Source organism: Mobula hypostoma, chromosome 1 (genome assembly GCF_963921235.1).
Source record: "Mobula hypostoma chromosome 1, sMobHyp1.1, whole genome shotgun sequence".
Taxonomy (NCBI): domain Eukaryota; kingdom Metazoa; phylum Chordata; class Chondrichthyes; order Myliobatiformes; family Myliobatidae; genus Mobula; species Mobula hypostoma.
Window position 1 is genome coordinate 202,041,431 of NC_086097.1, and position 27,113 is coordinate 202,068,543.

Below are 27,113 nucleotides of genomic sequence, written 5' to 3' on the forward strand. Positions count from 1 at the left end.
GGCCTGTAAGATAAAGAATGGTGGTGATGAAAACGGCAAACAGAGTTGGGGCAATGATGCACCCCTGTTTGACCCCGGTCTCAACCTTAAAAGGTGCTGTTTCAGAGCTACTGTTGCTAATGACTCTTGCACCATATCATTGTGTAAGAGTTGCAGGATCTTAAGGTATTTATACAGGCACCCAACTTTGGACAGTACCTGCCAAAGGGCAGGATGATTTACAGAGTCAAGACGTTTTTGTAAGGTCTATAAAAGGACATAAGAAATGGGAGATGTAATTCAGGGGCTTTCTCCTGCAATTGACACGTTGTAAAAATCATGTCAGATGTTCCTCTGCTGGACAGAAGCCACAAGGAGACTCAAGCAGGAGCTTTTTGCATTCTCACATAAAATTTGGGTCAGTACCTTTCCTGTTGTAGAGAGGAGGGAGATGCCTTTATAGTTTCTGTCATCAGCTTTTTCACCCTTTTTGAAGTGCGTGACAATCAGGGTGTCCCTGAGTTCAGCTGGAATCTTCTCCTGGTCCCAAATCTTGACAAGCAGGTTCTGTGCCACCTTCCTTGAGGATTTCTGCTGGAATTCCATCAGGCCCAGTGGCCTTGTTGTTCCTTAATTTCTTGCAAGCCACCGGCACCTCTTTGATACAAGGAGACGTACTCATGTCCTCCTTCACGGGTTGTGGTGGGAACTGGTTGATGACTTCAATGTCAACAGTGGTGCTATGTTTAAGTTGCTCCTAAAAGTGTTCCTTCCATTGAGAACTGATGGAATCATTGTCCTTTACCAGCCTTTGTCCATTTTTGGAGTGAAGGGGGTTTAGGCCACGATGATTTGGGCCATACACTGCCTTGATATCCCTGATATCACCAGAGTCAGCAAGCTGCTGTATTTCTGGGGCCCTCTCAGTCCACCACTGATTTTTTATTTCCCTTGCTCAATGCTGGACTACGGCCTTATCTTTGGAGTGGGCCTCTCTTTTTGCCTTGCAGTTGATGTCCTTCTGCCAAGCACGGAAAGCTTTCCTATTGTTGTTGATTGGCCCTTCTATTTCATTGTCATCATCAAAGCGACCAGAAGCATGTCTCTAAAATAGTTAATCACAGGCTAGATCACCAGAAGTGGCTACCGACCCAATGTAATGAATGACTGACATTATAATGTTGACAAGAAAGCTTTCAGAAGCAATAATCCACATTGAAATTAGCTTGGAATTTGTTTTGGGTAAATTGTGTTTGACTAACTTAAATGAGGTTTTAAAAAGAATGGGGAAGATTGACAGGGAAATGTGACTGATGTTTGTACACAGTCTTCCAAATTGGATTGAAAATTTAGCACATTAAGTCTGTTAACAAAATTGAAACAAATGCAATAAATGGGACTGAAATCTGAGAATGATGGTGAACAATTACTTGTAAACTAATTTAAAACTAAAGTGGGTACCACTACAGACTATTGGATAATGTTATATTCCTTTACACCTTAGAAGAAGAAACAAAGAATTAGCTTCTTTTAGAAGGTGGGAGAATAGGAAATATTACTGCTCAATAGACCTAGGTTTCCATGCAAAGAAGTCACTGAAAGCCAACTAGCAGGTACAGCAAGCAATACAGATAAGGGATGCAAAATTTACCTTTATTGCAACAGGATTTAAATTAAATAAAGGAGATGACTTGTTATACTTAGAAGGCATACATGTGGTTAAACTGCATGTATTGTGCACAATCTTGTTCATCTTACTTAAAGAAAGATGCATTTGTTATAGAGGATATGCAGAGAACTTTCACCAGACTAGTTTCTGGAATTGCAGGTCATACAAAGAAACATAATGCATACTAAGCATCCAGTTTAGGAGAAAGAGAAATGAACTCTTTGAGATTTATAGAGGACTTGACAAGGTAGATATAGATTGAAGACCTGCTTCTTCTGAAAGGGAGTTTAAAACTATGAGTAGTCTGAAAATAAGGGGAAGATTATTTATGACTGAATTGAAGAGATTTAGTTTCATTTGTGGGGCGGGGGGGTGGTAATCTTTGGAATTGTATGCCTTAGGATGCTGTGAAGGCCAAGTCTTTAATTCCATTCCAAACAATGACTTGACGGAATAAGGGAAGAGGGGAGGAAAATTGTGTCAAGGGAGAAATCAGTGAAGCTCTTTTTGAATGGCAGAGAAGGTTCAAATTGCTAAATGGCCTACTCCTGCTCCTTGTTTGTGTTCTTATGAACAAAGCTCCCTCCAGGTGATTTCAAAGTTCTTAGTAAATTTATTCTTGAAGTTCATACTGTATATGTCCATATTCTACCTTATGATTCATTTTCTTGTAGGCATTCACAATAGAACAGAGAAATAAAATAGAATTAGTGAAAAACTACACACAATGACTGACAAGTGACCAATGTGCGAAAAAAGACAGACTGTGCAGAAATAAATAAATGCATACATAAATAATACTGAGGACATGAGTTTTAGTATCCTTGAAAGTGAGTCCATAAGTTGTGGAATCCACTCACAGTTGAAGTTATCCACTCTGGTTCAGGGGCTTGATGGTTGAAAGGTAATAACTGTTTCTAAACCTAGTGTTTTGGGACCCAAGGCTCCAGTACCTCCTTCCCAAGGGAACAGTGAGAAGAGAGCATAGCCTGGACAATGGGGGTCCTCGATGATGGATGCTGCTTTCTTGTGGCAGCACTCCTTGTAGATGTGCTCAATGGTGTGGAGGGCTTTGCCTGTGATTGACTGTGCTACGTCCACCACTATTGAAGGTTTTCTTGTTCATGGGCATTGGTGTTTCCATACCAGTCCCTGATGCAACTAGTCAGGATATTCTCCACTGTGTACCTATAGGAGTTTGTCAAAGTTTTAGATGACATGCCAAATCTGCATAAAGCTCGAAGACAGTAGAGGTATAGTTGTGCCTGCTTTGTGATGATGGTCCCAGGACAGATCCTCTGATACGAGAACACCAAGGAACTTAAAGTTACCAACCATCTCCAATCCCCGAATGAGGACCAGTTCATGGATCTCTGGTTTCTTCCTCTGAGAGTTAATAATCAGCTCTTTGGTTTAGCTGATGTTGAGTGAGTATGTTTGTTCATCAGGAAACTGAGTTTCACAGAACGGGAGTGCAAAAACGCACACTTGCAAATGGTTAGTTAATAGCTGATTGGCTAATTTAGCTGACCAACAGCAGCCAATGAAATGAGTCTCGAGTCAAGCAGAGTGGCTATCCTGGAGTGGCCCAGTGTGGAGCTGATACTTTGGCTCAAGGGGAGTGGGCCATTGTTGGGGATGGGAAACTGAGGCTTTGGTGTGAAGAGACAGAGTAAATGGATGAGGTGTTGGGGTATGAACAACTCTATAAAAACAAAGGCTTCAAGTGAGAAAGCACTGATAAGAACAGGTATGTTTTATTTTGTTGATCCTTAGTTCTTAATTCAAATTAGGCAGAATCAAAATAAAAGTCATGATCAAAGTACTGTACGTATATGTACTATACTACTTTGAGATTTATTTTCTTGCCGTTCCTGAGCATTGGTGTTTCCATACCAGGCCATGATTGAGACACTCTCCACTGTGCCTCTATAATAGTTTGTCAAAGTTTTTGGTAATTATCCGGAATGCTGAGGAAATCATACATAGGAGTTTTAATGAGGTGATCACAGGCAAAGTATAGGCTTCAGATGATGCGTGACTATCTAGAGAATTAAGGCCAGTAGGCAGTCAGTGCAAGATTTCCCTCATGCAGAGGTGTACATCCCTGGATACTATTGAGGGGGCTAAAGGCAGCAGTAGTCAGGTCACTTACACTGTGACTGGCTCAGAGGGAAAGGATACAGTCAAATAATGATAAACCACAGAGAGGCAGCAGACTAGAAAATTCTGTGGCTGTAAAAGAGATGCCAGACCAAGAATGTCTGAGTGACTACAGAAAATTCTTCATGATGGGAGATGGGGGCGGTGGTAAACAGATGGAGACTGTACAAATGTACTGGAGATTGTAAAACTTAGTGCAAATGATATAGACAGAACAAGCACTGAGGTCCTGCAGACTGAGTACAGAGAATAAGTAAGAAACAAAATACAGGGTAGTAAACTCCAGTTATCTCCTGGTGCCACGTGTGAGTGAGTCTAGGAATAGAAAGATAGGCCAGATGAATGCTTGACTGAAGAGCTGAGGAGGGATTAATAAAGAGAGGATGATAGTTGTTGGTTGATTCACCACCTAGAAGCCTGTGAGTAGTAGGTGCTCCAGGATTGAGTGTCGGGGCCTTTGTTAATTATTATTTATGTATCTGATTGGATGTGAATACACATTGTACAATTAGCAAGCATGCTGATGATACTAAATTAGGTGGTTTTGTTGATAGCAAAAAAGGTTACAATGAATTGCAAAGAGATCTTGATCAGTTGGGTAGATGACCAAAAGAATTGCATATGGTTCTCAACTTAATTGAGTGTAAGGTGATACACTTCGGACATTCAAACCAGGGTTGTAGTAGTAATAATAATAATATTATTTTATTTATAGAGCACTTTTCATACAGACAATGTAGTCCAAAGTTCTTTACAATGGGATAAAGTGCAAACATGAAAATAAAAAAAAACAAAAATAAACATGAAAATAAAAGACAAAAAGATGTTAGTTAAAAGCATGTTAGCTAAGAACAGTTAAATAAGTCAAAAAAGGATCTAGTACTTTCCCTGTGTATATGATGAGTTATTAAATTCAAACTTTCTGCATAATCACTCAAAGAGTTGAACTGCATGTGCATGTAACGAGAGCTGTATAACTCATCTCCTTCTACCTTAGGCCACAAACTTATCAATCACCCCTACTGTGGACCACTTCTGGAGGTCTGGGATCCGTTTGCTCTACGACCGCTGGACTAAGTGTGTAAATGTAGGAGGGGACTATGCTGAAAAATAAATGTGCTAGGTTTTCTAAAATTGACTCTTTCTACCTTAGGCCACAAACTTATCAATCACCCCTCGTAATTTGTTTCCTCCATGGGAAAGATACCCCTGAGAGAAAATGCTGATTAAAGTTTCTTATTTATAATAATAGTAATTATTATTAGTGTGGGCACATGGCCAAGTAGTTAAGGCATTGGACTAACGACCTGAAGGTCGTGAGTTCGAGCCCCAGTCGAGGGAACGTGTTGTGTCCTTGAGCAAGGCACTTAATTACACACTGCTCTGCAACGACACTGGTGCCAAGCTGTATGGGTCCGAATGCCCTTCCCTTGGACAACATTGGTGTTATGGAGAGGGAAGACTTGCAGCATGAGCAACTGCTGGTTTTCCATACAACCTTGCCCAGGCCTGCGCCCCGGAGAGTGAAGACTTTCCAGGCGCAGGTCCATGGTCTCACAAGACTAACGGATGCCTTTAAATCATTATTATTATTTGTATTTGTACAGATTGTCTTCTTTTATGTCAGATATTGTGTGTAGTTTTTCACTGATTCTATTGCACTACTTTGTTCTACTGTGAATGCCTGCAAGAAAATGAATCCCAAGGTAGTATATGGTGAGATATACTGTACAGACTTTAATAATAAATTTATTTTGAACTTTATTAAGTCCTTAAGCAATATTTACTGAAAATACATTCCCTAAGGTACATGCTTGCTCTTAGACCACAAAGATATTGAAGCAACTATGTGACAGATAATGATAAGTCTACATCTATATGCACAGAACTGATGCACACGAACAATGCAAAAGAGGTATTGGAGATAAAGGTAAAAAAAAATCTATTTTCATAATTTTGGTGTTTATAAAGAAAGTGAATACCATTCTCATTTTGTTATATTTATGATGGAATTATTTCATATTTTAATTATCCAGCTTGTCATTTGACTTTCCAAAATCAATGCTAACAAGATTTTAAAAGAATTGCACTTTCAATGATACTAATCCTTTCTATTTTAACCATTTTACTGTCTTACCTATTGTGCTACTGTCAAAATTCTAGTCTTTGACATGAAAGATTTCTGACTTTTAAAAATTAATTATCTAATACTAAATGCACAAATCAACATCCATACTAAGAAAACCTGATTGGTCAAAATTAATGCGCTTTCCTATTTTAATCCAAACAAAAATCCATTAACCCAAACACCCTGAAGTGCTTCAACAAATCTACTTTTAAATTAATATTCACCATTTATTTTTAAGGTTATTCCACATTGAATTAAATGCCAAAAAGTTTTACCTTTATGATCTGCATCATCTAGGTTCAAATGCATTCTCTTCTGGCATTCTGAACAGCTCATTAGAAATCTGGTCACTGCCTCACGTGGTAAAAAGGCATAGGTCTCTGATATCTAAAGTTAATCAGAAACATAAAAGAAAAATCTGTTGGTAAAGCAGATTATCATCATCAACCGTCAAACCTAATTCAAAAGTTCTCAAATACAAGCTCCTCAAAAATGAACTTCTGCTAAGCAGTATTATTTCTACCAATACTTAAGTCAATTAAAAAAGACATGGATTTATGTCCTATATAACTTGGGAAAGAAGACAAAGAAAATAAATAAAAGGAAAAAAAATCCCATGCACGTTTAATCAGCATCATGAGGACCACCAATTCTTAAATGGAAAACAGCCTTCATCAAATTCAATATCAATTGTGAATTGTGTACTCTTTTTTGACATCCAGAAAACTTTTCGTTCAGACTACTAAATAGGATATATATTACACACTGAATACAAAGATTGAATCAACAGAAACATTACAACAAAAACAATGCAATTGAGTGCTGATAATGTAAAAAATTTCTAAAGAGTTTCAAAGGCTCATCTTTATTGACTTTTAAATAATGGAGCAACAGCCAAAATAATGAGATGGAAAACAAGTTGCAGAGTCTATAAATTATAGAAACATCAAATGTTTCATAGTTCTGAACTCAAGTTGTTATTTGACAGAGTATAGGAGTTGGGATGTAATGGGGAGATTGTCTAAGACATTGGTGAGGCCAAATTTGGAATATTGTGTACAGTTCTGGTCACCTAACTATAGGAAGGATATCAGTAAGATTGAAAGAGTGCAGAGAAGATTTACTAGGATGTTGCCAGGTCTTCAGGAGTTGAGTTACAGGGAAAGATTGAACAGGTTAGGACTTTATTCCCTGGAGCTTAGAAGAATGAAGGGATATTTGACAGAAGTTTACAAAATTATGAGGGGTATAGACAGAGTAAATATGAATAGGCTCTTTCCACTTAGATTAGGAGAGATAAATATGAGAGGACATGGCTTTAGAGTGAAAGGTGAAAGGTTTAGGGGGAACATTAGGGGGAACTTCTTCACTCAAAGAGTGGTGGGAGTGTGGAACAAGCTGCCATCTGATGTCGTAAATGCAGGCTCACTCTTAAGTTTTAAGAATAAATTGGATAGGTACATGGATGGGAGAGGTCTGGAGGGTTACGGACTGGATGTAGGTCAATGGGACTAGCAGAATAATGTTTCGGCACAGTCTAGAAGGGCCAAATGGCCTGTTTTCTGTGCTGTAGTGTTCTATGGTTCTATGTTCAATTCCAAGGTACCTCTGTCCTTGTGAAGATTGTACTCTGGAACTTCACAACCTCCAAGCTGCTACAGTCACATTTAAGATCACGGCCTTTATTATAGTAATTACACAAGTCAGACTTAGTCTCTAAGGTAGCTGCCAATATCCTTTATTTATTTCTTTGTTTATTTCTTGTATCCTCAAAGTTAATTACACTATTCCTATGTGAAATCAATGCTGGAACTTTCAAGAAAATTCCTTGTGGATAAAACACAGGATTAAAAAAGTTTATTTTGACGGAGAACTAATGAATTAGAGATGATGGGTAAAGCAATCAATTGATGTTAATTTGATCTCAGCATTCAGTGCTCAAGTGTTAAAATGCAAATAAAGCATAATTTTCACTGCATTCAAGATAATGGTCATGCTAATTCTTGTACCAAACAGTATTTTAATATAATCTGAACAACTATCCCGAAGATTCTGCAAATGCAAGCAAAATGCCTTGCAGGTATTTAACAATGTTGTTTTCCAAAACGTTGTCTAAAGCTCTCAGTAGGGAAGAAAGCAACCGTACTAAGAAGAACAGGGTGTATAGTTTCTATCGATTAGCTTTCAGCAAAACTGAAAACTTGGAAAAACAACCTTTTAAATTGCAAAGGAAAAAAAGGGAGAAACATGCAGAATAATTGGAATTGATTGGAGTACTGCGCAGACGCAGCAGAAGCGTTCCCGCGCAGGTCCGGCAGAGAGCTTTAAAAAGCAGGAGGTTTTTCGATGGGAGTACCGCGCAGACACAACAAAAGCGTTCCCGCGCAGGTCTGGCGAATAACTTTAAAAACCCAGTCTCTGTAAAAGAGAGGTACCGCCTAATAGAGCAGTCACTGTGGGAGCAGTCATCCTCTGAGTAGTCTGAGGCAGAGTAGTAAGGCTTTGGCTCAACAGGGCTTCAGTGAGAACAGGCAGAGGCAAGGTAAGTGGGAAAATTCATACCTGATTTAACTCTTGAGAGAATGGGGGTATATCAACACAGCCAGTGTTCTTATCTGGATGTCAGATGGCGGATTTCTGGGAGACTTTCAGCCTCCCCGATGGCCAAATCTGCACCAGGCGCATCGAGATGCAGCTCCTTCGAGACTGTGTTCGGGAACTGGAGCTGCAGCTCAATGACCTTTGGCTTGTTACGGAAAATGAGGCAGTGATAGACATGAGCTACATAGTGGTAGTCACGCTAAGGCTACAAAGGCAGATAAATGGGTGACTGCCAGGAGAGGGAAGGGAAAATGTCAGATAGCGAAGAGCACCCTTGTGGCCGTTCCTCTCAACAATAAGTACCCCATTTTGAGTACTGTTGGGGGGGGGGGAAGAGAGAAATGCCTAACCTGGGGGAAGCAACAGTGGCTGTGCCTCTGGCACTGCGTCTGGCCCTGTGGCTCAGAAGGGTAGGAAACTGAAGAGGATGGCAGCACTAATAACAGTGCCTATATTCAGGAGACAGATAGGTGATTCTGTGGATGCAAAAAGGAAATACAGATGGTAGTTTGCCTCCCGGGTGTCAGGGTCTGTAATGTGTCTGAATGTGTCCACAATACCCTTATACATATTGTATCAACAACATAGGCAGAAAAAAGGAGGAGGTCCTGAAAAAAGAATACAGGGAGTTAGGAAGGAAGCTGAGAAGCAGGGCCTCAACAGTAGTAATCTCTGGATTCCTGCCTGTGTCACACAACAGTAAGGATAGGAATAGAATAAGATGACAGATAAATGAGTGGCTGAAGAATTGGAGCAGGAGACAGGGATTCAGATTCCCGGACCATTGGAATCTCTTTTGGGGCAGGTATGACCTTTACCAAAGGGAAGGGTTGCAATTGAATCCAAGGGGGACCACTATTCTTGCAGGCAAGTTTATTAGAGCTGTTGGGAGTGGTTTAAGCTAATACAGCAGGGGGGTGGGAACCTGTATGATAGAGCTGAGGATGAACCGGCGGGTTTACAAGTAGATGATGGATGTTACATGAATATAAGGAAGGATGAGCCAATGATCAGATACAAATGCAGACAGAGCAAAGTGTAAAATTGTACCACAGGGGCAAAATTCAAAAGAGCAAAGAATGCAGGACAGAAGGCACTGTATTTAGATGCATGTAGCATTCGGAATAAGGTGGGAGAACTTGTGGCACAATTAGAGATTGGTTGGTTTGATGTTGTGGGCATCACTGAGGTATGGCTGAAAGTAGGCTACAGTTGGGAGCGCAGCATCAAAGGATATATTTTATATCAAAAGACCAGGCAGAAAGGCATAGGTGGCGGCATGGTTCTGTTGGCAAGAGATGGAATTACATCCTTAGAAAGAAGTAACACAGGGTCAGAGAATGTTGCATCTCTGTGGGTGGAAACTGTAAGGGTGAGAAAAAAGCCATTATGGAGCTGGAAAAGGCATGTAATAAGGGTAATGACACTATTGTAAAGGGGGGACTTTAACGTGCAAGGAGTTTGAGAAAATCAGGTTGGTGTCAGTTCACAAGAGAAGGAATTTGTTGAATGCCTACAAGATGGCTTTTTCAAACAGCTTGTGTTTGAGCCTTTTCGGGGAAAGGCCATCTTAGATTGGGTGCTGTGTAATAACCGAGCTCTTATTAGGGAGCTTAATGTAAAGGAACCGTTAGGAGGCAGTGATCACAAAATGACTGAATTCATACTACAACTTGCGAGGGAGAAGTATAACACCTAGGTATCAGTATCACAATGGAATAAAGGGAATTACAGAGGCATGAGAGAGGAGCTTGCCTAGGTGAATTGGTAACAGATACTATCGGGGATGATGGCAGAGCAAAAATGGCTGAAGTTTCTGGGAATTGTTCACAAGGCATGGGATAGATGTGTCCCACAGAAAAAGTTGTTTTGAAGTGGGAGGGCGAGGTAACTGTGGCTGACAAGGGAAGTTAAAGAGTCCATTATTAAGGATGAGGTTTTGGGGGTACCTGGAGATTGATGATAAAATAAGTCAAAGTTAGCATGGTTTCTTTAAAGGGAAATCTTACCTGACAAATCTGTTAAGAGTTCTTCAAGGAAGCAGGGTGGACAAAGAGGCAGTGGATGTCATTTACTTGCATTTTCAGAAGGCATTTGATAAGGTGTCACACATGAAGCTGCCGAACAAGATTCTGCGGTGTTACAGGAAAGATACTGGTACGTATAGAGTAATGGCTGACAGGAAGGAGGCAGTGAGTAGAAATAAAGGGACCTTTTCTGGTTGGCTGTCAGTGACTAGCGGTGCTCCCCAGGGGTCAGAATTGGGACCACTACTTTTCACATTGCTTGTGAATGATTCAGATATTGCAATTGATGGCTTTGTGGCAAAATTTGCGGATGATGCGAAGATAGATGGAGGGGTAGGTAGTGTTGAGAAAGCAATGCGAATGCAGCAGGACTTAGCCAAATTGGAAGACTGGGCAAAAAAGTGGCAGATGAAAAAGAGTATTGGGAAATGTATGAATATGCATTTTAGTAAAAGGAACAATAGTGCAGTCTGTTATCTAAATGGGGAGGTTCAAACATCAGAGGTGCAGAGGGGCTTCGAGGTCCTCGTGCAAGTCTCCCAGGTGGTTAATTTACAGGTTGAGTCTATGGTAAAGTAGGCAAATGCAATGTTGGCATTTATTTCAAGGGGAATAGAATATAAAACAAAGATATAATGCTGAGGCTTTATAAGACACCAGTCAGGCTGCACAGAGTATCGTCAATAGTTTTGGGCCTCGTATCTCAGAAAGGATGTTTTGTCATTGGAGAGAGTCCAGAGGAGGTTCACGAGGATAAGTCCAGGAACTGAAGGGTTAATATGAGGAGTGTTTGGCAGCATTGGGCCTGTACCCACTGGAATTTAGAAGAATGCGTGGGGATCTCACTGAAACCTACCAAATGTTGAAAGGACTAGATAGAGTGGATGTGGAGAAGATGTTTCCTATGGTGGGAGTATCGAGAAGTAGAGGGCACAGCCTCAAAATTGAGGAGCAACCTTTTAGCACAGAGGTAAGGAGGAATTTTTTTAGCCAGGGAGTAGTGAATCTGTGGAATGCTCCGCCACAGACTATGGTGGAGGCCAAGTCCATGGGTATATTTAAAGCAAAAGTTGATAGTTTCCTGATCGGTCAGGGCATCAAAGAATATGGGGAGAAGGCAGGTGTATGGGGTTGAGTGAGATCTGGGATCAGGCATGATGGAATAGAGGAGCAGACTTGATGGGCTGAATGCCATAATCCTGCTCCTATGTCTCATGGTCTAATAAAAAGGGACTATTTATTTTCGGAAGGAGATCTGGAGAAACAGAAAAATAAGTGATAGAGTATGTGCAAGTAGGAGCTGACAAACAAAATTTCAAATATCAAAAGCAGAGAGAGAAAAAAATAAACTGCTAGAAATGTGAAATATAAGACTGAAACGGTTAATTTTCTTAAAATATTGAATTCAGTGTTAGTTGCTGAAAGCTATATAGTGAAAAACCACAGGATAAGGTACTTCTTAAGCTTCATCTGTGCTTTCTTAGAACAACCTACAGGTCAAAGAGATGCTATTGTGGATATGGGATGGGGAATTGAACTGATGGGTATCTGGAACAGGACAGACCAAATGAAGGGGTATCAAAAATGGTCACCACTCTGTGTTTGTTTCTTCCAGTGAGAATATCTCATCGTGAATAGCAAATGCAGTTTACTAATTTGGAAGTAGTAAGTAACTGCTTCACATACAGTAGAAGGTGAGTTTGAGTCCCTGGACAAAGGGAACAGGAAAACTAGGACAGAGCTTACATTTCCTGTAGTTATAAAGGAAGGTGCTGAAAAATGGGAAGAGAGTATTGATGGAGATGGTACAGTGGACTGGCTTGTCAGAAAAATGTCACTTTAGAGCCTGAATGATAAAAGGACTGAAGTTGTGTCTTAAGGAAATCACATTGGAAATGGTCAGATATTGCACAGAAAAATCCAGTGACTATGCAAGAAGATGCAATTCAAGGTGAGAATATGTGAAACTTTGTCCATATTCAGGACAGGAGGTGACAGGGTGGGAGCAAAAGGTTAAGAATTGGAACAAATTGGATGAGAGCCTCGTCAATATCAGTGGTGGACACACCATGGTTGGGGAGAAGGAGCAATATATATATATATATATATATATATATATATATATATCACAAGTACTAGGTGGGTGCTGTCACATGAATCAATGCAATGGAGACGAAAACAATGAAAAAAAATAGAAAGAGCCTCCACAGAAAGCGAGGTATGAACATTGTAATCTAGGTCACTGTTATACAGTCTATGTGATTGTAGCAGAAACAGAATGTGGTATAAATGCTCAGTAGGATTTTTGATTAATATTAGCAATATGGCAATTTATAAAATACAGCACACTGTATAGCTAAATGAATGATTTGACACTAAACTATGGCTTTCAAATCAGAAAATTTGACCAGAGAAGGATGCTTACTTCAGGACAAGACAAACCAGTAGCTTTTAACAACCCTCAAAAATATGTTAAACTTGGTAATAAATTAGTATTTCAGTCATATTATATGGCAAACTTAAAAGAACACGGTCAAATCCATGCACTCTGTGAGCAAGGCTCGTTACATACAAAGTATTTGCAACAGACAAAATAAACATTTTGCTTATCAGGGCTGCATATGAGTTAGAATGTGGTGCCAAATGGTACCACTGCTAGAAGTAGAACAGAGATCAATAAACAAAACAATAAGTTCAAATCCCACAATGGTAGTTGTGGAACTTAATTCAGTTAATTAAATATTCTGAACCACAAAGCAACTGGATTATCATGAAAACCCACCAGGCCCGCTCATGAGAACCTGTTGTACTCGTCTGGTGTGGCCCATTTGTGGCTCAAGGCCCACAGCAGTGGCCTTCACCCTTAACTCTTTCTCAAATGCAATACCAAGCCATTCAGTTGTAATCACAGACTCAAGAGCTAAAATTCAGAGGCAAGGTGAAGATGACCTCCTTTATGAGAATAGTTTCAAGGAATCTGGCAAATTGAAATTAATAGATTTCAAGGGGAAAACATTCCCGTGGTTGGAGTTACACTTCAACAAAGAAACATAATTACTGTTAGATTACTGTTTGAATGGACCCGAGTTAAAACACTTCTCCTGCAAACAAGGATACTCTATATATTATCCATTTGCACGATCAAAGACAATAAATTGAAATGTTCAAAGCTTTATCAATATCTGAATAGTGCCATAATTGCTGCAGATGGTTTTAATTACATTTTTTTTGCAAACAAGTCAAATAAAACTTTAACTATACTTCTATTTTTAGGATGTTTTAGTATCTTCAAAATTCAAGAGCCCTCTGTCAAAAAGATACATTATCTTGCTTTTTCCCCTTTTGTATTTTCAATTTTCTGAAACTCTGGGTTGAGCTGTGCTTGACCTACACCCATGCCAAACCCCCTGCACTAATCCTGTAGCTGCAGTTACTTCTTGTGGCTTTGCTAAACTGATTGAGCTATAGATCAGAGACACAAGAAAATGCAGATGCTGAAATCTGCTGCAACTGTCCACTCAGATGCAGGATTTTGACCCAAAAACATCTTCAATTCCTTTCCTTCTACAGATGCTGCTCAACCCAAGTTCCTCCAACACATTGTTTGAAATTATAGAGCTCTCTGCCACAGCTGCCCTACAAGGTGAAATGGTCTATGAACAACAGCTAGGCATCAGGTGGTGACTCCCAAATTCTTGATCTCCAATACCATTGTTATTGATTGGTGCAGATATTGCTGTTCATTTAGTGGAAGCAGGACTTTATACATTCATTTCAAATTGAATGTGCACCTGCAAAGTCTGGTCTAATATTCATTTTAGTATACTGCTTAATAACATTAAAGATAAATAACAATTTTCTGAGGGAGTGATATGCATTAAGGTCTAACAGTGAAGCTGTGAATCCTTCCCGTGGTTACATACATAAAAGCAGCAAATGATTGATATATAATTGTTAGCAAATATTTACAATAAATAATCCTCACTTTTCAATGTATCTGCTCTAAATATAAAATTTCCATTGGAGAAAAAATCTTGTTTCTTTTCCAATATCAAGCTTGAAGAGCTGCTTCAAGCTGGCAGATGGAAAGTAAAGTCATGTGGTTCAGATGCAACTGCAAAGTCAAATATTGTTTGATATACAGGCAAAGTAACTGAAATCTTCAACTGCAAGAAGTGCATCTTCACTAAACAATATACACAACAGCGATAATTCATGGTTATGTGGATAGTTCAGATTTAAAATGGGCTTAAGGCAGATGATGGAGGGTGTGCTGAGGTAATTCTAAACCACATGATCTAAAATTTGGCAGTATAAGTTCACAGTTCAGGCTAAGAAAATACTGAATTTTTTAGCCAGAAGCCTGAGATTAACAATTTCAAGGCTATGATTTTTTTTTTATCTAAAAGGTTATTTATATTTGTTACGTGTACATAGAGACAAACAGTGAAAAAATGTTGTTTTGCATCAATGACCAACACTGTCTGAGATATGCTGGGGGCAACTCCTTAGAGACAATAGTGTGAACTGAACTCTTGATCTTATAGTTGGTGCTGTAAAGCTTTACACTAATCGCTACACTACCATTCTGCCCATGCTGCATATTACTCCATTGAGAATACAAAAATGGCATTAAATTCAGAAGGAAAAACAATGAACCCAGAGTTTCTCTGGTGATTACCCATTGACTGACAACTACTAGAAATTGAGCATTGGGGAAGATTGTGAGATCGGGTAGGGAGCCACAGATGTACAATGTCAGTTGCTTGCGCCAAATAACTAATATCTACCTATATTTTATCAAGAAATTATGGCAAAATAATTGTTTACAATTTTTCCATCCCAATTTCATGATTTCTTTTCACCATTTCTCACCTGTTTAAGTTTAGCATGATTACTGCTATAAAACACATAGTTAAAGATTCTCTTATTGAACAACATAGCCTATCAATAAAAAGGGAATACCAATTTTGCTCACAAGACCACAACTTGTTTCTTATTCTGATGAGGATGCAAATTGGTTGCAATAGGAAGGAAGCAAGATGATGCTTTAACCTTATTTAAGATAACCAAAGAAGTATGTGGGGTAAGGGGGAAAATGTATGGGGGTTTACGAAGCATGAAAATAGAACTAGAGGAGCTTAGATTTTGAATTGGCACATAATCATTAAAACAAGGAACACTTATAATAATAGCATTTTAACACATGTACTGAGCAACACACATAAAATGCTGGAGGAATTCAATAGGCCAGGCAGCATCTATGGAAAAAAGCACAGTTGACATTTCGGGCTGAAACCCTTTGGCAGGACTGAAGAAAAAAAGCTGAGGAGTGGATTTGAAAGGTGGGAGGGGGGAGGGGGGACAGAGAAACACCAGGCAATAGGTGAAACTTGGAGGGGAGAGACAAAGCAAAGAGCTAAAAGGTTGATTGGTGAAAGAGACGGAAGGCCATGGAAGAAAGAAAAAAGGGGGGTGGGGGAAGGAGCACCAGAGGGAGGCAATGGGCGGGCAACGTGATAACATGAGAGAGGGACAAGGGGATGGGAAATGGTGAAGGGAAGGGGGAAGGCATTACCAGAAGTTCGAGAAATAGGTGTTCATGCCATCAGGTTGCAGGCTACCCAAATGGAATACAAGGCGTTGTTCCTCCAACCTAAGTGTGGCCTTATCGCGACAGTGGAGAAGGCCATGGATGGACATATCAGAATGGGAATGGGAATGGGAGTGGAATTAAAATGTGTGGCCACTGGGAGACAGAGCATATGTGCTTGGCGAAGCCCTCTCCCAATCTACATCGGGTCTCACCAATATACAGCAGGCCACACCAGGAGCACCAAACACAATACAGCATATGACCCCAACTGACTACAGAACACATGTCTGCTTAACATATGGAGATAGAGCTGGAGTTTAATGCTGATAAATGTGAGGTGCTACATTTTGGTAGGACTAATCAAAATAGGACATACATGGTAAATGGTAGGGCATTGAAGAATGCAGTAGAACAGAGGGATCTAGGAATAATGGTGCATAGTTCCCTGAAGGTGGAATTTCATGTGGATAGGGTGGTGAAGAAAGCTTTTGGTATGCGGCCCTTTATAAATCAGAGCATTGAGTATAGGAGTTGGGATGAAATGTTGAAATTGTACAAGGCATTGGTAGGGCCAAAGTTGGAGTATCGTGTGCAGTTCTGGTAAGATGTCAACAAAATGGAGAGAGTGCAGAGAAGATTTACTAGAATGTTACCTGGGTTTCATCACCTAAGTTACAGAGAAAGGTTGAACAAGTTGGGTCTTTATTCTTTGGAACGTAGAAGGTTGAGGGGGGACTTGATAGAGGTATTTAAAATCATGAGGGGGATAGAGTTGATGTGGATAAGCTTTTTCCATTGAGAGTGGGGGAGATTCAAACAAGAGGACATGAGTTGACAGTTAAAGGGCAAAAGTTTAGGGGTAACATGAGGGGGAACTTCTTTACTCAGAGAGTGGTAGCTGTGTGAAACAAACTTCCAGCAGAAGTGGTTGAGGCAGGTTCAATGTTGTCATTTAAAGCTAAATTGGATAGCTATATGGACAGGAAAGGAATGGAGGGTTATGGACTGAGTGCAGGTTGGTGGGACGAGGTGAGAGTAAGAGTTTGGCATGGACTAGAAGGGCTGAGATGGCCTGTTTCCGTGCTGTAATTGTTATATGGTTATAAAATCACTCTCATTGGAAATATTTCAGTTGATGTCCAATAGTGTTGCCCATGAACCAGAAGAAATTATCTCCAGCTTTTATCTGCTTCTCAACTTAATTTGAACTCTTACTTCTCTGAATATGCATCTTATATTCCTGTAACTGATTTTCTTCACGTGACTTTGTCTTTATCGTTTCCTATCTTTCAACAAGACCTTCTTTTGACACAATATTAGATTTCTTATTTCTCCAATATCTCAACAAATCTGTCAGACCTGTAGTCTCTATCATCCAGAAATTAAAAGGTTTCAGGCATATGGAATCATCACCACTCCAATAAACTCTCCTTCCAAATTTCTAGGTAAAGTCCAGGAATTCCTCACTGAATTCCTGAACTACTGGTGGAACTGAGGAATACAAAAAGTATGAGCACAATAATGGGGCTATATTGCAGACCATCCAACAGTCCACAGGATTTAGAGGAACAAATCTGTAGAGAAATCGCTGACTGCTGTAAGAAACAGCAAGGTTGTTATAGTAGGTGATTTTAACTTTCCATATATTGATGAGACTCCCATACTGTACAAGAACTAGATGGGATGGAGCTTGTCAAATGTGTTCAGGAAAGTTTCCTTCATCAATTGTGGTCCTATGCCACTTAGTTAGCCATTCCCACATGGGAGGAGTTCACATATTATACAAGCAGTGTTACAATAAAATTCAGTTGAATATCCTGCATTCTGCTGGCACCCTCGTGGTCTCTGTACTATCTCTCAGAGTGGCTGATCGTTGAATTTGTACTACAGACCGAAGGAGATCCTCAACAAGAAAATATTTACAGTAAGACTGTTCTTGTTCATATATCTAGGAAAAATATCCTAAGTCTTATCAACCTACACTGCCTCTGCTAGTTGTTACCTGTATACACCCAGAGACCTGGCCAGGGTTGCTAAGCAATGCCTTCAAGCTGCACACAAAAGCAGATGCATTGTAAGAATCTGTGGACCACTAGACTGGGGAAGTGCACAGAGACACAGACACAGTACAGAAGTCAGTCAAACTCTCAGGCAGAGAGGAAAGAAGATTTTTGTAGTCAAAGTAATTAAAACAATACATAAACAGGAAAACGGAGCAAATACCTGCAGTACCTACATATACTTACCTAATAAAGCCCCACTCCCCAAGACATTTGATTTCTCTAAATCAGGAGACTTTGAGAGATGGCGCAGACACTTTTGAGAGATTTGTGCTTGCAAGCAATTTCACTCAGGCTTCCGAAGAGCATCAAGTAAACACAATGACATACTGCATAAGTGACAAGCCAGATGACATCAGATTATGACTAACAGGTCCTCAGGAAAAGGAGCACAAAAACGGTGCAGGACAAATTCAAAGAATATTTTCCAGGAAAGCACAAGACGAGACGAAACATGTGCAGTGAGAAATACTACAGAAAGAGGGAACGGTAGAGCTCAGTTCAAACAATAGCAAGCAAAACAAAGAGCAGATAAAATGTCCAACTGCAAAAGATGCGGCAAGTGGCCATTCCATGTCAAAGGGGTTTGTCCAGCAAAAGAAGTGAAATGCCACCTATGCAATAGAGTTGCCCATTATAAAAACCAGTGCCACTCAAAAACAGTTCTTCAGGAGGTCAAAGAAGAGCGTGACTCAGACAAAGAGAGAGCCTTCCTTTGGGCTCTAGATTCAAATAGACAAGACTGGTGTACTATGATTCAGTTGCAAAATGAGACCGTGATGTTCAAAATGGACACTGGGGCAGATGTCACAGCCATTCCCGAATGACTGTTCACAAAACTGGTGAAGAAAACATGCATTATGCTAAACCCAACAAAGAAAGTGCTCATAAGGCCAAGGAAACATAAGCTCAATGTGAAAGGAATGTTTACTACTTCCATCTGTAATAAAATGAGACAGATAATAGAGGATGTCTATGTTATTCAAAATATCTTCTGTCACACTACTGGGATGACATGCTGTCGAGCAGCTGAACCTCATTGAAAGGTTGGATTTACTCAACAATGTTCAGTGACAGGAGAAGTGCCCGGGGTTGTTCACAGGCCTGGAGTACTGAAAGAAGAATACCTTATCCAACTGAGGTCAGGAGTGACATCCCACTCTCTGACCATAACTAGGCATATACCATTCCCACTGACAAACAAAGTAAAAGCTAAATTTGAGAGAATAGAGATGCTTGTCATGATAACTAGAGTGAATGAACCTACTGACTGGTATGCAGGCATTGTTCCTGATCCCAACTTAGATGGCACAGCAAGGATCTGTGTTGATCTAACAAAATTGAATACTACAGCAAGATGGGAGAAGTTTAATCTAGCCTCTTTTGAGCACACATTGGGGATGCTGGGTAGAGCAAAGTTCTTCACCAAACAAGATGCAAATTTAGGGTTCTAGCAGATCCATTTAGCACCTGAGTCACAGAGGGTGACAGCATTTATAATACCATACAGACACTAAGCCTTCAAGAGTCTCCCTTTTGTCATCTCTTCAGCCTCTGAACTCTTTCAGATGAGGATGAACTAAATTTTGGAGGGACTGGAAGGAATAGTCTACCACATAGATGATATACTCATCTTTAGAGGCTCAAGTAAGGAACATGACAACAATGGAAGCTGCCTTGGAGAAACTGAAACAGGCTGGAATCACCCTGAGCAAAAAGAAATGCAAATTTGCAGAGTTGGAGGTGAAGTTCGTAGGCCACCAACTGTTCTCAGAGGAATTGCAATGAGTTTCAGACAAACTGGCAGAAGTTGGGAACATGGAACAAACTTCAAATGTATTAGAGTTATGGATGGAACTTATTACACAGTTCCATCCATAATGCCTCACCAGATACGTTTGCCAGTTTGTCCTTTAGCAGCGAATCATCAAGAATGATGTAAGAGTCTTTTTCAAGCCAGTAAAGTCTGAGTTCATGAGCTCCTTTTTGAACAGCTGGCCATCCACACTCACAGTACAGCATGACTTTCCTGCAGATTTGGTGCTTCTTCAACTCAGTGCAAATTTCATCTAGTTTACTCTGTGATGCAGGAAAGCTTTCACGTACTTGAGCTAGGTAGACATTGGTATCTTCCATGAAGTGGTATCCATCCACACACTTTTGCATGGTACCTTCAACAGTGTCTGGTGGTGTGAAAGATTTGCCAGTGACATGTTCAATGTCATAACAGTATTCCATAAGCCTCATTCTGAATCTTCACAGACGTGGACCCAAGTCATCCAAGTGTTTCAAGCTGAGGACACTGACAAGTGGCTTGTGGTTTATTTCAAGTAGTAATTTAGTGTGTGCACAAGCCCACACAAGAGCCAGCATCTTCTTTTCAATTTAGGCATAATGCTATTCAGTAGGAGTCAGTGCTCTTGAAGCATATGCCACCGATTTCCATACACCATTGCAGTTTTGCATGAGCACTCCCCTGTGGCCAAAGGAAGAGGTACCTGCTGAGACCTTGGTTGCTTTGCTTGGACCAAAGAACACCACTGTTGGCGGAGAGATAAGCTCAGCTCTAAGTGACGGGAATGACTTCCCTGCAGAGTGCTCCAGGTCCAAACATTTCTCTGAGAGAGGAGGTCACGTAGTGGCTTTGTTTCCTCTGCCAAATCTGGAATACACTTTCCCAGGTTTACTATGCCAAGGAAACAGCAGGTCTTTGATACATTCGTACATTGTAACTTCCGGGGCACAATCAAGGAAGGCAACTTGTGTGAGCAGCTCCAATGGAAACCATCAAATACTTCCATTACAGTTTGCTACAGCTGAGAACCACAACTACACCTAAGATTAGTAACACCATTTTAATGCAATTAAAAAAATATATCGCTACTTAAAATTGCCAGAACACAAATAGACTCTGTTCACTGGTATGGTTTCCCTTTAAGACATCGGAGTGCTGTACCAGAGGAACATTAGGACCAGTTGCGTTTTCTGTTTCACAGAATCTTGGTTAAACCCTTCTGTTCTGGTGGTAGTGACACAGATTGATAAGCTCACAATTTACGACCAATATAGACTGCTGAATCTTTCAAAGGAAGAGGAAGGTGGAGTAAACTTCATGGCCAACTCTTTGTGGTGTACAAATCTTGTGCTGCTGTCTCAGTCCTGCACATCCAATCTGGAACACCTTGCGAACAAGTGTCATCCATTTTATCTGCCATGGAAGATTTCAGCGATCATCTTGGTAGCAGCCTACATTCCACCTCAGGCCAGTGTGAAACAGGCTCTAGATAACCTGAGCAATGTGATCAACAGACACAAACAACACATCATGATGCCTTCCCTAACTTTATTGGGGATTTTAACCAGGCCAGCTTGAAAAAGTCTCTAAATAATTATTACCAACATACTTGCAGTATCAGAGGAACCAACACACTGGACTAGTGTTACACCATCATCAAAAGCACTTCTCATGCTATCCCACACCCACACTTTGGAAAGACCAATCACCTAGCTGTACATCTACTCCCTCAGTATAGGCAAAGACTGAAGACTGCAGCACCAGGAGTGAGGATTAAGAATGTATGGACAAAGGAGGTGCAGGAGTGATTACAGGACTGCTTTGAATCAGTGAACTGGACTGTATTCAGGGATTCATCTCAGAGTCTGAACTAGTATACCACGGCTGTTACTGACTTCATTAAAACTTGTGTGGATGAGTGTGTGCCTACAAGAACTTACTGTACATACCTGTATCAAAATCAGTGAATGAACCAGGAGATCCATTGTCTGCTGAGGGTTGATCTAGTGACCCAAGTCTGTCCAAGAAAACCAGGTACAATTTGCGGAAGGCTATTTCAAGAACTAAAGAACTCCAAACTAGGCTGGAGGCGAAATCGGATGCACATCAACTCTGGCAGAATTTGCAAGCTATTACTTCCTACAAAGCGAAACCTAAAATCATGAATGGCAGTGATGCTTCACTTCCAGATAAACTCAACATCTTTTACGCTCGATTTCAAAGGGAATATGAAACTACAGCTATGCAGATCCCTGCAGCATCTGATGACCTTGTGATCTCAGAGGCCAACGCCAAGCTGTCTTTCAAGAGGGTGCACCTTCGAAAGGTGACAAGCCACAAGCCACGATGGAGTACCTGGGTGGCTCTGAAAACCTGTACCAACGGACCGGCAGGGATGTTCAAAGCAACATTCAATCTTTCATTGCTACAGTCAGAAGTTCTCACCTGCTTCAAAAGGGCAACAATTATACCTACAGTGATGTAGTGCTTTGAGAGATTGGTTATGGTTAGAATCAACTCCTGACTCAGCAAGGACTTGGACCCACTGCAATTTGCCTTCAGCCACAATAGGTCTAAAACAACTGTGATCTCATTGACTCTTCAAGTGACCTTGTGTAGGGCTCTCAGTAATACTAGACGGACTGTTAACTGTTAATCGTTTATTACCAAAATGGCTTCTCTGAGGTGTTATATTAAAATGGCTTCTCGTACTGTTAACTGCTGAGCAAGGGGTTCTCTGTAATAGCAATGCTTGGGTTATACAATATGATAATGGAAACTGTATTCATTTGCTAGCCAATGGAAGTCATGTTCTGTTATCTTGTATATGTATGCAGAGTTGAGGAGCACGGGCTTTTTCGGGAGGCGAGCGGAGAGGATGGACGTTTGAGGAACGGACAGCGGTTCCAGGGCGGCGGATACCGGACCTCGGGGGGTTCGGAGGGTGGCCGGAGTCTCAGAAGCACATTGCGGATGGAATCGGAGGCGTGAGCTCCAACGTATTAAAATATTATGTGCACAAGACTGATAAGTTACTTATGTGGCACCTTTTCTTTTAGTTGTTGCTACTAACCCATCACCAAAATTTGCTATAAAGTATAATTCTTTACTCGCACTTTGTATATTGTTTCATATTTGTGTCGTGGCTGATCATTGGGCGACTCACACCTTATCCACACAAAAGCATTTGCACTGTTTGGCGGGGTCGACAGCTATTCACCCTGGGCAACGGGAGTCAGTGGGAGCAAAGGCCATTACACTTGGATCATCTGGACAATACAAATGCCTATGTCAGGATGCTGTTTATTGACTACGGCTTAACATTAACACAATCATTCCTGCAGTTCTGATCGAAAAGCTCCAGAACCTGTGCCTCTGTACCTCCATCTGCAAATGGATCCACAACTTCCAAACCAGAAGACCACAATCTGCACAGAGCGGAAACATCTCCACCTCGCCGACAATCAATACTGCCACATTTCAGGGTTGTGTGCTTAGCCCACTGCTCTACTCTCTCTACACTCATGACTGTGTGGCTAAAAAAAAAGGTATCTGTTCGTCTTATGAGACTATGGATCTGCGCCTGGAAAGTCTTCACTCTCCAGGGTGCAGGCCTGGGCAAGGTTGTATGGAAGACCGGCAGTTGCCCATGCTGCAAGTCTCCCCTCTCCATAACACCAATGTTGTCCAAGGGAAGGGCATTAGTACCCATACAGCTTGGCACCAGTGTCATCGCAGAGCAATGTGTGATTAAGTGCCTTGCTCAAGGACACAACACGTTGCCTCGGCTGGGGCTCGAACTCACGACCTTCAGGTCGCTAGTCCAATGCCTTAACCACTTGGCCACGTGCCCATACTGTGTGGCTATGCGCAGTACAAATACCATCTATAAATTTGCCGACAATATAGCCATTGTTGGCAGAATTTCAGATGGCGACAGGAGAGTGTACAGAAGCGAGCTAATTCAGCTAGTTGAGTGGTGTCACAGCAACAACCCTGCACTCAATGTCAGTAAGACCAAAGAGCTAATTGTAGGCTTCAGAAAGGGTAAGCTGAAAAAACATACACCAGTCCTCAAAGAGGTTTCCAAAGTGGAAAGAGTGAGCAATTTCAAATTCCTGGATGTTAATCTAACCTGGACCCAACATACTGATGCAGTTACATTTCATTAGGAGCTTGAGAAGATTTGGTATGTCACCAAAAACACTTGAAATTTTCTACAGATGTACCATGGACAGCACTCGAACTGGCTCCATCAGCATCTGGTTATGGGGGCTGGGGGAGGGGGGGGACCTATTGCACAGGTTCGAAGTAAGCTGCAGAGAGTTGTAAACTTGGTCAGCTCCATCATGAGCACTAGCCCCCATAGTATCCAGGACATCTTCAAGGAGCGATGCCTCAAAAAGGCGGTGTCCTTCAGTAAGGAGACCCATTACACAGGACATGCTTTGTTTTCAATGTTACCATCAGGAAACAATGCTTTCTTAGCAGTCGCCATCAGAATAGTCTGAGTCAGAGTAGTAAGGCGAGAACAGACAGAGCAAGTCAAGTAGCTAAGTTCTTTCTTTATTTCTTATTTTCTGAATTAACTCTTGAGAAAATAGTGGGTTTGTCTGCAGAGCCAGTGTGCTGTTCCAGGCATCAGATGTGGGATTTCTGGGAGACTACCAACCTTCCCAATGGTTACATCTACACCAGGTGCATCAAGATACAGCTCATTAGAGACCATGTTAATGGACTGGGGTTGCAGCTCGATGACCTTCGGCTTGTTAGGGAAAGTGGAGCGATGATAGACAGGAGCTACAGGGTGGTAGTCACCCCAAGGCAACAGGAGACAGACTAATGGGTGGCTGTCAGGTGAGGGGAGGGAGAATGTCAGAAAGTGGAGAGGACCCTTGTGGACATCCCCTTCAACAATAAGTACTCCATTTTGAGTACTGTTGGTGGGGTGGGTGTACCTACCGGGGGGAAGAAACAGTGGCCCTGCCTCTGGCACTGAGTCTGGCCGTGTGGCTCAGAAGGGCTGAAAACTGAAGAAGATGGCAGCAGGAATAGGGGACTCCATGGTTAGGGGACAGATGGGCGATTCTGTGGATGCGAAAAGGAAACATGGAGAGTGCCAAGGTTGAAGATGTTTCTGAACACGTCCACAATATCCTGAAAAGGGAGGGTGAGCAACCAAAACTTCTGGTACATTTTGGTACCAATGATATAGGTAGAAAAAAGGAGAAGGTCCCAAAAATAGAATACAGGGAGTTAGGAAGGAAGCTGAGAAACAGGACCTCAATGGTAATAATCTCAAAACAGTGAGGATAGGTATAGAATAATATGGCAGACTAATGTGTGGCTGAAGAATTGGTGCAGGAGGCAGCGATTCAGATTCCTGGATCATTCAGACCTCTTTTGGGGCAGGTGTGACCTGTACGAAAGGGAAGAGTTGCATTTGAATCCGAGGGGGACCAATATCCTTGAAGGCAGGTTTGCTAGAACTCTTGGGAGTGGTCTACACTAACATGGCAGGGGGATGGGAACCAGTATGATAGAGCTGAGGATGAGCCAGGTTTACAAGTAGGTGATGTAATATGTATGAAAGGAAGGATAAGCCAATGACTGGGGTCAGGACTGCAGGTGCTGTATTTAACTACATGTAGCATTTGTAATAAGGTGGACAAACTCATAGTGCAATTAGAGATTTGTCAGTGTGACACTGTGGGCATCACTGAGTCATGGCTGAAAGGAGTCATAGTTGGGAGCTTAATATCAAAGGATATATTTTGTCTCGAAAGGACAGGCAGGAAGGCATCGGTGATGGTGCAGCTCTATTGGGAAGAGATGGAATTACATCTTTAGAAAGATATGACATTGGGTCAGAGAATGTCGAATCTTTCTGGGTGGAGTTAAGAAACTGCAAGGGTGAAAAAAACATTTTGAGAATATATAGGCCTCCCAATAGTAGCCAATATGTAGGGTTGAGATTGCCAAGGGAGCCAGAAAGGGCTTGTAATAAGGGTAATGTCACAATTGTAATTGCAGACTTCAATATGCAAGGGGATTGGGAAAATCAGGTTGGGGATTGGGAAAATCAGGTTGGTGTTGGATCACAGAGAGGGAATTTGTTGAATGCCTACAAGAACCAGAATCAGGTTTATTATCACTGGCACGTGACGTAGCTTTTTAGGGCAGCTTGTGCTCATGCCTACTAGGAGAAAGGTTATCTTAGATTGGGTGCTGTGTAATAACCCAGATTTTATTAGTCAGCTTAATGTAAAGGACGCCTTAGGAGGCAGTGATCATGATATGATTGAATTCATATTGCATTTTGAGAGGGAGAAGCATAAGTCACATATATCAGTATTGCAATGCAATAAAAGGAATTACATAGGTACGTGAGAGGAGCTTGCCCAGGTGGATTTAGGGGAGATACTGGCAGGGATGACAGCAGAACAGAGGTGGCTGAAGTTTCTGTGAATAGCTCACAAAACGCAGGATAGATATCTCCAACAGATGAAATAGTTCTCACATGGCAGGGCTAGGCAACTGTGGCTGACAAGGAAAGTTGAGGACTGCATAAAAGCCAAGGACAGGGCATATAAGGTTGCAAAAGTGAGTAGGAAGTTACATCATTGGGAAGCTTTTAAAATCCAACAAGAGGCAACTAAAAAAATCTATAAGAAGGGTAAAGATGAAATAATGAGGGCAAACTAGCCAATAACATAAACTAGGATACTACAAGTTTTTTCAGTTATATAAAGAATAAAAGGGAGGTGAGAGTTGATATCGGACCACAAGAAAATGATGCTGGTGAGGTCATAATGGAGGACAAGGAAATGGCAGATAAACTTAATGAGTACTTTACTTCAGTCTTTACTGTGGAAGACACTGCTGTATGCCAGAGGTCCGTGAGTGTCAGGGAGCAGGAGTGAGTGCCATTGCTATTACAAAGGAAAAAGTGCTAGGCAAACTGAAAGGTCTTAAGATGGATAAGTCACCCGGACCAAATGAACTACATCCCAGAGTCCTGAGAGAGGTTGCTGAAGAGATAACAGATGCATTGGACTTGATCTTTCAAGAATCACTTGATTCTAGGATAGTCCC

At 41.2% G+C, this 27,113-nt stretch overlaps 1 protein-coding gene across 6 annotated transcripts in view; it reads right to left on the bottom strand.

Moving 5' to 3' along the window:
• LOC134354245 (nucleolar protein 4-like) overlaps positions 1-27,113 on the bottom strand; it is a 424,681-nt gene that overhangs the window by 265,246 nt on the left and 132,322 nt on the right. For all 6 annotated transcript variants that reach the window (XM_063063184.1, XM_063063154.1, XM_063063168.1 and 3 more), the window contains one exon: positions 6,215-6,326. In XM_063063184.1, coding sequence (XP_062919254.1) covers positions 6,215-6,326 — 112 coding nt within the window. The remainder of the gene's footprint in view (positions 1-6,214; positions 6,327-27,113) is intronic.